The 15,018-nt window shown below is 36.1% G+C and overlaps 1 protein-coding gene across 3 annotated transcripts in view; it reads right to left on the bottom strand.

Moving 5' to 3' along the window:
- Nbea (neurobeachin) overlaps positions 1-15,018 on the bottom strand; it is a 539,067-nt gene that overhangs the window by 326,770 nt on the left and 197,279 nt on the right. For all 3 annotated transcript variants that reach the window (XM_021158784.3, XM_029475178.2, XM_085835883.1), the window contains exon 30: positions 4,888-5,326. In XM_021158784.3, coding sequence (XP_021014443.1) covers positions 4,888-5,326 — 439 coding nt within the window. The remainder of the gene's footprint in view (positions 1-4,887; positions 5,327-15,018) is intronic.

Raw genomic sequence — 15,018 nt, 5'->3', positions numbered from 1 at the left:
TGTCAAACCTACTAAAGACCCATAGGAAGTAATGGGCTCTGGAGGAGAATGAAATACAGTTGTTTATCTAAGTTGGAACAATGTCAAAGGGCCATTTAAAGAGTTAGGTTTATATGCAAACAAATACTCCTTTCAGCTTTAATGGAGAAGGCTTTTCAGTGACTGAGAATAAATACAGAGATTCATAGATGGACAGGGTGCTAAGAATAAATGTCAGATGAGTACTGACCCCTAACTAAGACATACACATCACCCGCTCCGAGGCTCAGGGGGAAATGGAGACAATGGGGTGGAAATGAACACAGAAGCAGAAGACAGGCAGAAAGGCTGTGACAAAGCCATTGCAACCCCAAATTCTGAGCAAGTATGACGAGTACATGAAATGGGATCATGAACAGTGGCTCCGGTGGAGGGCGGGGCCAGAGGCACACTCTCCACTGCTGGATTATGTGCCACTGTCAGACCGTACACACCGGGAACCCACCAGGCTCCACTGGATAGTGCCAGCACCCTCACAGATGGTCTGCTTGAACTAAATAGGTCACAAACAAAATCAAAAGTCATGTATCCCGGAAAGGGACTGATAAGGAGAGAGTGGTTGACAGGGATGGTAGGGAGATGAAGGTGGAGAGGCTGTGAGAGTATCAGAATGCATTCCATAAGTCTATGAACCTGGCAAAGAAAAATTAATAAAATGGAACTATGTCTCTGGCACAAATACACAGAGATTTAACTGCAGCGGAGGATGCCCAAGGCATGGAGACAGCAGTGGGAAGGAACAGCAAGAGCAGATTATACAGAGGTCATAGAATAGCCACATTATTAATTCCCGCATTATCACATTTTGTCCAAAAAGGCTTGTGTGAAAAACGAAACTATGTGAAAAAATAATGTGCTAAATAGTTTAGGAATTGTAGCTGCTTACTGATTCTCATAAGATAGCACTGGGTTAATGATGGAATACTTCATCTATTATGCTTATATACTTGATAAAGTACTGGAGAAAACCAGAAATAAAAATGTATAAATAGTATTTCATCAATGCACCACCGAAAAGAGAGTATTTAATTCACTTAAACTCTGCAGATGCCAGGAAAGACAAAGGGGACAAAGAGAAGAGCCACATAGTCAAATCCATCATACCCTGTCCACTTCAGGCAGAATGAAATGAGACATAACAATAGAATATTTGACTGGTAAAAGCTGGCAGGTTTATAAATAATTTTCAATATATTTATTTTTGTCTTTCAAATGATATAATCAACATAGATCCTGCAACAAACATAAAGAAGTAGGAACACACCACCAGCAAAATAACTGTATGTTTTAAAAACAACCTTAGTTCTGTGGCTAAAGAAGTAAGATCTACTTGTGTACATTTATTTATTACATACATGGTTTATATTTTTATTTTGAGCACTAAAGCCAATGTTAAAAATCTAATGAAGTGAAAATACACATACACTAAGCTTATACTTTGTTCCAACTAGAAAATTTTAAGTAAACAGTTTATTTGGTCTTACTTATTTTAGCCACAGATTTTATTTTAGGGGTATTCAGTTTTTAGACTAGAAAACAAGTTAGAGGCAAAATATTAAAAAGCAAGGAAAAATACATTATTAGTTTGCTTGGCTACATTGATTTGAACACGAAACACGTTTGTAAAACAAGAAAAGATGACATATATTATATAATATTGACTGTAATGACTTCTGTTAGTCAAGGAAGTCATAAAATTGCAAGTTTTCTAAAATAGACTAAATTTACAATTTTTAAAGAAGAATAACAATAAAAATATATCAACAATCACATTTTTTCATTTATTATCTATCTTCTCGAGCTAAATGTGTGTAATACAGAGTTTAGTTTTAGCTAATAGTGGGGTCAAAGCTCTGGCAGATTTGGAGAAAAGCTAACAGTGGTGCAGTTAGTGGCAGCTTGACTAGAACAATTAACAAGCCACAGTCTGCTAGTAAATCTACCAGAGATGCAGTGCTGCTGGAGAATTCTGTAACTTGCTATATCCATTTCCAGATGGCTGTTAGAAACAAAACCAACAGATATATTTTCATTCGATAATAAAAATTTTGTGCAGTCTCTACACACACTGAATTGAAGAGTGGTTTGGGAGATATACCTTTTGGTAATTCAGTGTAATCAAAAACAGGTTTTTAAATCTTCACTGATACTATGAAAAAGTAAAAAGAACCAGCACTTACTATACAAGTAGATAAAAATATCTATATAAAGAATACCATAAAAATTTTGAAGAAATATCAAATTCTAAAAATAAGTTTGTTTTATTATACCTAAGCATTTCTAAAATTTGAGGTTGCTATTTACATATTACAATTATAAACTTTAAAACATCAAAATTCTCCATGGCTCTACTGTAAATAGGAAGAGACAATAGTGTACTCGAGTGAAGAGTACTCCAGTCTCTACAGTTCCTTATGCACGTCATTTTCAAACTTACAGTCTAAGCCTAAGAACACATTGCTCCAATGACTGCAACAGACCAATAAGTAGTTGGATAACAAAAGGAATATCACAAGTAATTTCCAGTACAGTTACACAGTGCTAGTTAAAGAACTGAGAAACTGAGTTTACAGTTACTTCAACGAAAAGTAAAACCAAATACTTTATGTACAGAGGACGCCTTCTGTTTGTCACTGGGAGCTTTTTGGACTTTCATTCTAAAGGCTGTCTGTCATCTTGGATCCCATTTTTCAAGGAATGCAATCTATTGTTAAAAGATATGTCACAACTTGGATTTCAGACTTTAGTGTTTCAGAAATATGTTTATATATCTCATAATGCAATTATAGCTAGCTACCTTAGGACAGATAAGGTAAATGTCAGCAATGTACAAGGAATAGAATGGAAAATGAAGCAGTCCACGAGTTCTTGTGGGGATGATGTCTCTGCAAAGCTGCTCAAGGCTTCAGAGTTTGAAGTTACATTTTTGATGTTGTCACTCTCAATCTATTGAATGGCTGACAGACAATCAAACCCGTCTGGCTGGCTGGCAGCTCATTTTGCTGGCAGGTGGCAAACAATTAGACACACCAATTTGTGCCTCCTGATGACATTAAAGCATGAAACTAAGTTGTATGCAGGGCCTAGTGATTTGTGTGAAAGCATTTCAAAAATAATACTCCTCGCCGTGGCAACTCATTTCAGACTGCCACCTCCCATTACGGCTTTGAGTAGTGAAGACGACAGACTTGAGTTACGTGCAGCGCAAGGCCGCTTCTGTTCAATCCGTCATCAGTGCCCCTGAGACCTCAATCCCCTCCTTTCATCAATATCACCTCATCATTTACATTTGCTAGGACTTGAGCTACTGCATATATTAACTACATGGAGACTCTTCCTCAGAAGAATAAAAACATGAAAAGCATGCTTTGTGCTCTTCCATTTCATCCTAACTTGTTAACAATTTCGAGTAATGATTTCACTCCTATTGCATTTTGCACAAGTGCAACCAGGAACACAGGAAAAGTCCCAGTGTTCCAAAATAACATTCTGAAAAGTATAAATGCTATGTAACTAAGAGTAGTGACCATTAAGGTGGCAGCTGTAAGTTTTAATAAAGAAATACAAATCCAAATCAACACAAAAATATGTTCCTTAATTATCCTGAATCCTCTCTCCTATAAATCTCAATAATTACCTGGGTTTATTCATTTGTGTTTTCACAAAAAGTAAAGATATAATTTAAAATTAAATCAGACAGCTTCAATTAGCTTATTAATTTGTGTTATTTAATATATAGACTGATAGTCTTATGTGCACATAGAAAAAGGCATAGATTGGCACAAAGTGATAGGCATAAACATACTCATATCCTATAAACATAAATTGGACATGTGAAATAGAGATGTAATGTGAAATCCAGAAGGAACAAACACCATTTGAATAAACATGAGAAAACAGAGTTAACAACTATTTAATCAACACTTTTCAGAACAGAAAGGCAATTTCTACACTTCATAATATTATAATTTGCCACTACTTAGAAACTTTTAATAATCATTTTTATGACTATTTGTGAAAGTGACATTACTTAACTATTTAGTAATGCCTTAATAATGCTTATTTAAACTATATAGCAAAACCAATAAGCAAGTACTCTTGTTGGTAATCAGTGAATACCTGCAGTATTTTTCTGAGGCTGCATTTGGTTTAAATTGTAAGATATATTAAATGCAATGATTCATTGTGTCTATATCACTTTATTTTGAATCTCTGAGCTACTTTAATTGCATATATAATGAGTTAAAAAGGAATCAGTTGCTTCCAAATTTTTTGAATGATTTTATATTTAAATGTAGATATATGGGACAGGTTCTAAGTTATGTTTGAAATGCCTTTCAAGAATATTTATTTTCAACTATCTAAATCTTTTATACTGATGAAGGAATTGCAATCTTTTTTTAACAACCAAAAATACAAACCTCTTTTTTTATTTTTCAATAAAGATTAACTCAGAATTAAAATTAACTGTGGCTACTTAAAGGAAGTTACTTAATCTATAATAACAATTATAATATTTTCTAACAGTATAATAGAATTTGAGAATCAGAGTTGATTTGGGAGAGTTATCATTTCCATTTCATATGGAGAAAAGTAAAGCAAAGAGGAAAATAGACTCCTCAATGTGTGATCATTCTTGAGGAGTAGGTTCTAACTCTACGCTATGCTCACCAGTTCCAGTGTGATATGCCTCATGCCAGACTCAATCCTGCAGACCAGCACTTAGACAGTCTTTGAAGTAAGAATCAACATTGATAAATGAGATGTTCTTGAGACCCTCCTACCGTTTTGCAAGTTCACAGAGCTTACGATGCATAGGACCCTGAGGATTAGAAGGTCAGTACATACCTGTCAAAGGAATGGAACTGCATAGGAAGAACAGCGTGTGCTTCTCTCTTCAGTGCCGGATCTGGGTATGGAATAGGCTCCGGGCCACATTCAGCAATCTCAACTGGGGCAGCCACAAGACTTTTTAGTATCTCCTTGACATTAATACCTTTGGTTTGACTAATGCTAGATATGGATGGTGCAGGCTTCAGCATTTCACTGGGATGTTCAGTTAAGCTCTCCTGTGATTTCTTTACTTCTGATGACAAAGTGGATAAAAGTTCACTCATTGCATCAGGACCTGCAGCAGTCTCCAGCTCTGCCCCATCTAGGATGCTAGCCACTTGCTCCTCTCCCATTCCAGTATCTGTGTGAGGAACTGAACTTTCTAGCTGAATATCTTCACCAGGGGTTGGTGTTTCCTTCTCCTTTACAGTGTCTGGAAATGTAGCAGGTGTTTCTGTAATGAAAGACATTGGTCTAATTAAAGGGTTTCATGTGCACGTAAGAAGCAAATGAAACTTTCATGGTTATCACTGAACATGCACAGCACAACTTGGCTCAAATACAACATCCATATGCACCTGCCGGTTTGTTCTGGACACATAAAAACAATCCCATTTCTTTAAAAAAAATTGTCTGATGTTATCTACATTATGTCTTTAAGAGCATAACTCAACCCATTCCTAAAGCAATCAAAACACGCCTCATCACCTCCGCCCACTATCTATTCACTGTTAGTTCTCAAGCAACATACAAGAAAAACAATCCTGTTATTTCCTTAAAATATATTATTGTCCTTAAAAAAAGAAATTTTAAATACCTTTGGTGTTTTAATAAAGAAATGTCCAAAATACTTAAATTACCTCAAGACACATTTCTCAAATCACATATAAAATTGTGAATTTGTAAATGTAGACTTTGTCAAGTGTTTACTTCAAAAAGATATACTTATTAATTATACCACAGTGTGCCATGAGAAATTAGCAATTTTTTATCTTTATTTTTAATTATTTTAGAAATTTTTGGTAATTTTTAATGGATGAATATCAATCTCTACTTTTAAGAACATAATCAGAAACATATATTTATTTTTATACAGGAATTGGGCATATGCTTCTAATCAAAATGAGTGAAAAGAAAAAGATCTTTAAACTGTTACCTCTGGGCCCATAATGGTACAGAGACCGGCAGGAAGATCAATGGAATAGAACTGAAGACCCAGAAATGAACCCATACACCTACAGTCACTTGATACTTGACAAAGAATCTAAAACCATCCAGTGGAAAAACAGACAGCATTTTCAACAAATGGTGCTGGTTCAACTGGAGGTTAGTATGTAGAAGAATGCAAATCAATCCATTCCTATCTCCTTGTAGAAAGCTCAAGTCCAGTGGATCAAGGAACTCCACATAAAACCAGATACACTGAAACTAAAAGAGGAGAAAGTGGGGAAGGGCCTCAAACACATGGGCACAGGGGAAAAATTTCCTGAGCAGAACACTAATGGCATATGCTCTAAGGTCAAAAATAGACAAATGGGACCTCATAAAATTTCAAAGCTTCTGTAAGGCAAAGGACACTGTCAATAGGACAAAATGGCAACCAACAGATTGGAAAAAGATCTTTACCAATCCTACATCTGATAGAGGGTTAATATTCAATATTTACAAAGAACTCAAGAAATTAGACTCCAGACAATCAAATAACCCTATTAAAAATGGGGTGCAGCGCTAAACAAAGAACTTTCAACTGAGGAATATTGAATGGCTGAGAAGCGCCTAAAGAAATATTCAATATCCTTAGTCATCAGAGAACTGCAAACCATATGATGATTCAATGTACAAAAGTGCTTGACAACAAGTCTGATAACCTGAATTTGATCCCTGGAACTCATATAAGAGAATGAGGTAACCAACTGTCCTCTTACCTGTACACCTACAATGTGTCAATCATAAGAGTGTACATATAGGTGAAGAAATAGAAAACACACAGGGTGAGTGGGATATAAGTAAATAGTTTTCTAAAGGTCCAATTCCAATTGAACAAAAGTTAAAATAAAGTCCTTTTTGGAATTAAAATTTATCAAATTCTAAATAGAACTGGAAAATGTACTTGACCTTAGTTACACACACACACATACACACAATCTTTAACTTAAAATCTTTTCCTTTTTTTTTTTTTTTTTCTTTTTTGGTAGTCCTGGCTGTATATCAGGCTAGCCTTGAACTCAGAGATACACTTGCCTCTGCCTCCTAAGTGCTGGGATTAAATGTTTGTACCATCACATCCTGGAATAACTTAAAATCATTTTGAAGATGAAAAATAAGGTGTTAAAAGGATATACATGGATTATTTACAGTATAGGTATTTGTTGAAATTGTTGATGCTTGTTTCTGTTTCTTTAAAAGGTTATGTTGGTAAGAAATTAAACAGAGAACTGCAGTCCAGATATGAGCACCTGGCTTAGGAGACCTCCCTTAAAACCAGCTAATGAAAATCACAGAGGAATGCTACTTCAGTGATATTGTCATGCACACAAATCAAGTCTGTTGCAAGTTTGTCCACACATGAGGGTAACAATCATGTAAGGTTTCCAGTGATAGGCTCAGCTCTTGGGTTTGTAGTTAAATAGTTGCTGATCTCGTGAATGCAGAAGATTACCGTAGCATAAACATGTGATCCTATTAATTTTTCCAGATTAATTTCAGAATTATTTTGCCATACTCCACGAGACAAAGGAACTATTATCTCCTTTTACTTTGATTGGATTTAAACTGAAGGTTATGTTTCAAATCAGAAAAACTTAACATCTTTTTATTCAAACTTTGAACGGTACAATATTCATTTAAATAGGCAAAATATACATATATAACAATGTAATATTACAGTATAATCATTACTATATTTATTAAATAGATTTAGTTTTGCTTGTTTATTTGCCAAGTTTTCTCAAGAATCAAAAAAAAATTAATCTGAAAACTAGGGAAAGAATATTCATTCAAACACAGAATAATCGAAACTAAAATATATTCTTATACTGTCCAAAGATTAAAAATGAAAAGAATTATATTAGGTTTGAGAATGCAATCTCAACAGCACCACAAGAAACACCAGGGAAAAATCAGTTCAAATCATAGCTAAAGCTTTAACAAAAATACAACCCTATAAGAAAAGGGTAAGACTCAAATTGAAAATCATAGCATTAGAAATAAGGAAGATATAAACCAAGATATTATTTTTGGAATATAGATTATAAGAAGAATAAAGCATAATAAGCCTCTGATCAAACAATGTGAATAGAGAGTGGTTCATAAGATACAAACTCATTTTGATCATTTGTGTCTACAGAATTTCTTAATACTTATGTCTAGAAACCATGAAAATAGCCATAAATTTTGGTGATATTAACACCAACTTGATAGTAGATTTTGGGAGCTGATATGTAACTTCAGGATACAGAGTTAGGAGAGAAGGAGGCTAAGGCCATTCAACTGCAGCAAAATACCAAGAGAACATTGAAAAGCTGTTATGACATTTTCATACAAACAGCAGGCAATAAGTGAATGTCCAAAACCAACCACCACAGCACTACAATGCCAGTGACAGTTACTGACATCTCAAAGTTTAACCATCATAAAAGGGTGTGGAGTATCCTCCAGTACTTGACCTGAATGTACAGACTTAACAGATGTGGTTCAGAGTTTTGACCTTACACTATATGATATTCAACCATTTTATGGTACGCTTTGCATTTAGGCTACACATATATTTTAAACTTATAATTTATATTAGATCAACAGATAAGTACTTCTCCAGTAAAAATACCCACAAATCAACACCTTCAATTTGTGGTTCCTAAATTACCACCCCCAAAGAGTTTTCAAGATTTATTTATTTACTAATTAATTTATTCATGCTTGTGTGAGTATAAAATTTTGATTTGGAACTATTAGAAAAGGGATATGTTTTAGTTAAGTTTAATACTACTGTGGTGAAACAATATGTCCAAAAGCAACTCAGAGGAAAAAGGGTTTATTTGATGTGTACCTGTATATGCTAAGGTGGTCAGAAAGGAAGTCAGATTGCACAGCTGGGGTTACAGACCTTTCGGGAAGGTCTTCCTTGTGGGTGCTGGAGTTTGAATCTGTTCCTCACAAACTGCAGAAAGTACACTTATACTTGCTGAGCTGTCCATCACTCCGCTTCCGCAGCTACATGTTGTTTACACTAACTATTGCTCCCTCATCTGGTCTGCTAACTGACATTCAATAAGCATTAGAAATCTACAACTCGGGCTGGTGAGATGGCTCTGTGGGTAAGAGCACCCGACTGCTCTTCTGAAGGTCTAGAGTTCAAATCCCAGCAACCACAAGATGGCTCACAACCATCCATAACGAGATCTGACTCCCTCCTCTGGAGTGTCTGAAGACAGCTACAGTGTACTTACATAGAATAAATAAATAAATCTTTAAAAAAAAAAAAGAAAGAAAGAAAGAAATCTACAACTCCTAAGATATTTAGAGCTCAATATAAGTGCTGACTTCCAAGTTAAGGTGAAATTTTATGAATTTTCAATTAAAACCCCATCAACCTTTAATACTAAAATATTTTTAAAAGCTCATAAAATATTTACACGTCAATAAAAAGTTCTAACTTTATTTGCTGAATCTAAATGATTTTAAAAACTGGAATAGTGATTTTGAACTTTTAATAAAAATTCTACACAAGTATTTTAAAACACACCTGATTGTATTACATAGAAGAAAAAAAATGCTCTATGGAAGGAGTAATGATTAATTGGAGTAATGATTAATTGAAACAACAAGACAAGAAAACAAGGTTACTACCCCAAATCCTTAATTTCTCATTGTACTTTAACATCCCTTACAAAACATGTTTTGAATTCACCTAAAGTATACTCAATATATACATGTATATATATTCAACAAATGACATGAGATTTACAAGTTTACCTCATTCATCACAGCTGTCCCTCTAAATTACCATTTCAAAATGATCGCAATGTATCTGACATATTAAAGTACTAAACTTGCTATTTTCCAATTTCTCCTATTAGCGAGAGTTTCTAAACCCTCTACTTGCAATCTGAATGAAGTAAGACTACAAAGTAATTACCCAGAATTGTTTCCTATAGTGGCGACATCAAAAGAATCAACGTTGGGAATCCAATTTATTAATAAGCAATAGACCCATGAGAGACAAAATGAGAAAGAATCACGAATTAAGAAAATTTCTCAGTGCTGTGACCACACTGCCTAGGTATGGGTCACAATGATTTTATTCTACTTAGAGTACACTGGAGATTTTTATACACACCATTATTTCTTCCCAACCCCTTTTCACTGTTTTTTAACTGTCCCTTTCTTTCTCATTGCTCTCTTGTCTCTTGTTACACACTCATCAGTTCACTTCATATTATTTGAAGCCCGTAAGACTTCACTTGATCTGGACAGTCAGTAGTGGCCTAGCATCAACTGTGCTGACCCTTCCTGCTCTCACCTCAAACCTTCTGAACTCCTCCAGTGAGCTTCTAATCCCAGTTACTATAATTTCCACTCCAGAATTTCCGTATGTTCCTAAATAAACACTTTCATGTCTGATTCTCTCAATTGCCTAACACACTGTTGAGACATTCTCATACCTTCAATTTTTCAGAAGATATTCCTTTTAATTATTTGCACAAACCCATAATTGCCTATTTAAAACATATGAGTAATATCTGGGCTGGATTAGTAGAATTTTCTGTCAACTACTTTCTGCACTGTCTATACTGATAATATTTTTCTGTTATTTGTATATCTCAGCGTTTTTTAATTTCAAAAGAGACATTTTAAATAGCATGGAGATCTGGATAACCAAACCCCTTCCACAAAGTCTGATGTTACTTTGTTTACTGGCTTTTTGGAATTAATTTTGTAAAATGTATTTACAATCAGCAGTTTAAAAAGGTTCTGCTCAACTATATTAGTAGTAATTTACTGGCAGCAAACACTGCCAGTCTGGTTTAAGGTTTTGAAGCCTTAAATCACCTTACTCTTCTCTGTAGGCTCTGGTTGTGGGCTTGGATGGTCTGCTTGCACTCCTAAGTGAGCAATGCAATTAAGGCCATCAGAGAAGAGACTGGTGCTTCCTAGGTCCTGCTGAGCCAGGTATATAGACCTCATTCCTAAATATTCTTTTTAAGATGTTAGCTATGTAATTTTGTTGTTGGTGGTGATGATAATGTTGTTGTTGTTGCTGCCGCTTCTGCTGTTACAAATTGTAGCTTTCAGTAGTAACAATGCAAACTAATTATTACTAGTGATGTTTCCAACAAATGTAGTAACACAGAGCTGTTTCCTCCACCCAGACAATACACCAAGTCAAATCATATGAGTGGAGAAATTCAGGTTATTCTCAGCATCCCAGAATCATCAATGTTCTCTCTAAGAACTACAAACCTTACCTTTTTGCAGAGGCTACTCACAGCTGCTTTTCACAACCTCCATCAATCATAATGGCTGCCTGACCCCTACTTTCCAAGGCTACTACACAACTGGGGAAAGCAGACAGCAGAAGTGTAAGGCAAATCATTATTCAGTCTGCTCTCTTGTAAGAACTCCCTACATTCTCTCTTTGGGTTGCTTTCCATCGATTATTAGTTTTCAGGACACTTGGGGAGTTGATTTTAGCCATTACTTTTAGCCATTACTGTCAGTGCTCAAACAGCCTCTTCTGGAAAAGCAGTGTTTCACAGAGTCAAGGTTCACCTCCAAGTTACCTTTAAAACTTTTAATGTAGTTTCAATTTCTACATCTTAACTCAATTATCAAAGAGTACTTATTACAAATTTCCTTTTCCCTTTTTTTGTCTTCCCTTGAATCTTGTTCTTTAAACATTTTTTACTGTTTAGGAAGCAACCATATTGTATCAATTATGTAAAGAGTGCAGCCTTGGAAATTAGGACTGTCTTCTACTTTCACTCCAGACTTATATATCACTTCCTACCGCTGGGAAGAAGAATGAGTCATTTCCATTTCTTTAGCCTGTTCCTTTATCTACAACACAGACACAGAATCACACATATAGTATAGAGGCTTTTAACCTAACTATACCTAACAATGTACATATAAGAGTATACAGCAAAGCACAGGAGCACTACTACAGCATGTTGTGCTTGCTGCTGCCATCATCACCATCAGACACTATATCTATATCTATCTATAATCTCATCCTGTCTTCCCTACCTTAGGCCCTTTGTCCTGAGAACACATGTTCTCCCCTTCCCCTCTGCTCCCCACCCAGGGCATCTTTCCAGGCCTTAAACAAGAACTTGGAGGTATTTCTTTCTGTTGGAGGTGACTTGGAAGTCAAAATAGGAAAGTAATGGGAATTTAATCAAACTGACCAAATTACAATTCTGGCTTCACGACCAACTAGTTTCCCATGTTACCTCGTACAAATCAGCTACCCTCTAAAATCTGCAGAAAAGAAATCCATCAGGGATCCCTGGGATTGTCCTCACAACCGCTTGTCTTTTCTACTCCATCAAATGGTTCTTTAATCACCTCAGTGCTCCTCACCAAACAGCCAGAGGTCATCTCTGAAACATCACATTTCTTCAAAACCTATATTGAACCTGTTACCAAATTCCATCCATTTGACCTGCAATGTATCTCCCTAGGTTACTTCCCTCTTTATCTCTACAACCCCACCATGCTTCTCTTAGGCAATAACAGCTCAAGTTGAAGCAAGAGGCTTCCTAATAGTTTAACCACTTCCCCTGCATGTCCCTATAATAAATTCTCCACTGTACCTACAATTGCTTTTTAAAATTACCCTATGTAGCAGCATACCTACTTCTACAGCATCAAAAACCTAATTCCCATGACTTGAAACTATTTGCCTTACATGGAAACATTAAACTTAAGAGCCCTGAAAAGGAAGATTGCCTTAGGTTACTCAAGTGAGGTAATTCCAATCTAATGAGTCCTGCGAACAGAAAATCTTTCCTATTTTTGTTCAGAAGAAAGTGAGACAATGAAAGAATGCTTTGACAATGCACCAATTACTGGTCGGTAGAGGGAGAGACTTTGAGTCAGGGAGTACAGATGCCTCTAAAAAATGAAAAGGGGAGGAAAAATCGACACTCCGGAAAATAAACAAGGAAACAAAAACACACTATTGCTGATGTACTGATGCTAGCCCAATTACTTGTATTATATAAAACTCATATTATACTTTTTAAAAATTTTTATTAGATATTTTCTTTATTTACATTTCAAATGCTATCCCAAAAGTTCCCTATACTCCCACCCCTGCACCCCTACCTACCCACTCCCACTTCTTGGCCCCCGAGTTCCCCTGTACTGGGACATATAAAGTTTGCAAGACCAAGGGGCCTCTCTTCCCAGTGATGGCCGACTAGGCCATCTTCTGCTACATATGCAGCTAGAAACACGAGCTCTGGGGGTACTGGTTAGTTCATATTGTTGTTCCACCTATAGGGTTGCAGACCTCTTCAGCTCCTTGGGTACTTTCTCTAGCGCCTCCATTGGGGGCCCTGTGTTCCATCCAATAGGTGACTGTGAGCATCCACTTCTGTATCTGCCAGGCACTGGTATAGCCTCATACGAGACAGCTATATCAGGGTCCCTTCAGCAAAATCTTGCTGGCATATGCAATAGTGTCTGGGTTTGGTGGCTGATTATGGGATGGATCATTTTATACTTTTAACGAAAAAGGGCTATAAGAGATACATACTGATTGATTTAAGTCTCTAAATCTGTGTTAACGTTTTGACAAAAGTAGAAACCAACAGTATGCCCCTTAGTTTAGAATCAGTTCCTTAATGTAGCTTTTCAAAGGTACTAAGGAACTGGGTCCTGCCTATCTACTGAAACAACTCAAACAGCTGCTTTCCAACTGATTATTATATTAAATCAACAGGTAATTCAAATTTTCTCAACATTAGGCTCTCTTCTCAGCCTACCTCTTGCTGTATAGCAAGATTCTATCTCAAAAGAAAGAAAATACACACAAAAAAGGGAAACCATCATAGTTTCCTTCTTAAGGCTGTATTATGTACCCTTTTATCAAGCAATGCTTCCACTTGACTAGCAAACATAATTATAATATATAGAATGTTCATTTATTAACAAACAGAATTATTTAGCCTATTTAGACTTTTAATGCATGTGTCTTTACTTATAAAACTATATTATTTCATTTGTTTCCTGTCTTAACTATTTACCCTGATAATAAATTAGAGGAAAACTAATATGACATATCTGTTACAATTACCTAAACTTATTTGCTTTGCTTATAATGGTAACATAGAGCTTTATCATAGGACAAGTTACCAGTAAGATTCTTGTTTTAAAGGCATATTAATTATATTTCTAGGCTAACAGCCGAAGGGGGGCGGTTCTGATGCTAAGGTCTTCTTCCCCAGTTGGTACTTGATTTGTCAGTAAAGAAAGCAGGCGATCAGTTGCTGGGCGAAAGGTACAGACAGGATTCCCAGGTCCCAGGAGAAAAAGGATTGATAAGGAAAAGAGTTTCTGCCATGATTTAGGGAGAGAAGAACACAGCAACCATGTGAGGTCTGGGAGTTTGGGGGAGGGGGGGAGCTGGGGCCTGTGGCCATTATTACAGGTGGGACACCAGGGATGTTTGACAGGGGCTAGGTGGGACTAGCCAAGGAAGTTTAGGGCGGGTGAAGAGATACATAATAAATTGGTAAGGGCACACTTTTCCAAGGCAGGAGATATCAGCACCCAGAAATTCTGCCAAGAAGGCAAGTTTTAAAGGAACAAACTGTGTGCTTATGTTTTGTCCGAGGATTCAAGGGAAGTCAGGTAGGGTCTGGTAGCTTAGCCCACTTCCTAGAGCAAATGTGAGTAGAGCAAAAGGGAAGCCAGGCAGGGGCTAGTAGCATGGCCAGTCCTGAAGCAAAAGGTGGGAGTGTAGAACTACAAGCAACAAACACCAATATTCAAAATAATACTAAAATTTTCAAATAATACTAATTTATTGAAGAACTATTTCCTGCATATGGTAACTACAGTTAATAGTGAGATGCTACTGTCATGAAAATTATGAAAAAAATTAAAATATCCATCCAATTCTAATGTTTCTCATAAAAG

Source organism: Mus caroli, unplaced genomic scaffold (genome assembly GCF_978045245.1).
Source record: "Mus caroli unplaced genomic scaffold, Mus_caroli_1 scaffold_3, whole genome shotgun sequence".
Taxonomy (NCBI): Eukaryota; Metazoa; Chordata; class Mammalia; order Rodentia; family Muridae; genus Mus; species Mus caroli.
The sequence above is the reverse complement of the archived record's forward strand: the minus strand, read 5'-3'. Positions and strand labels throughout refer to the sequence as shown.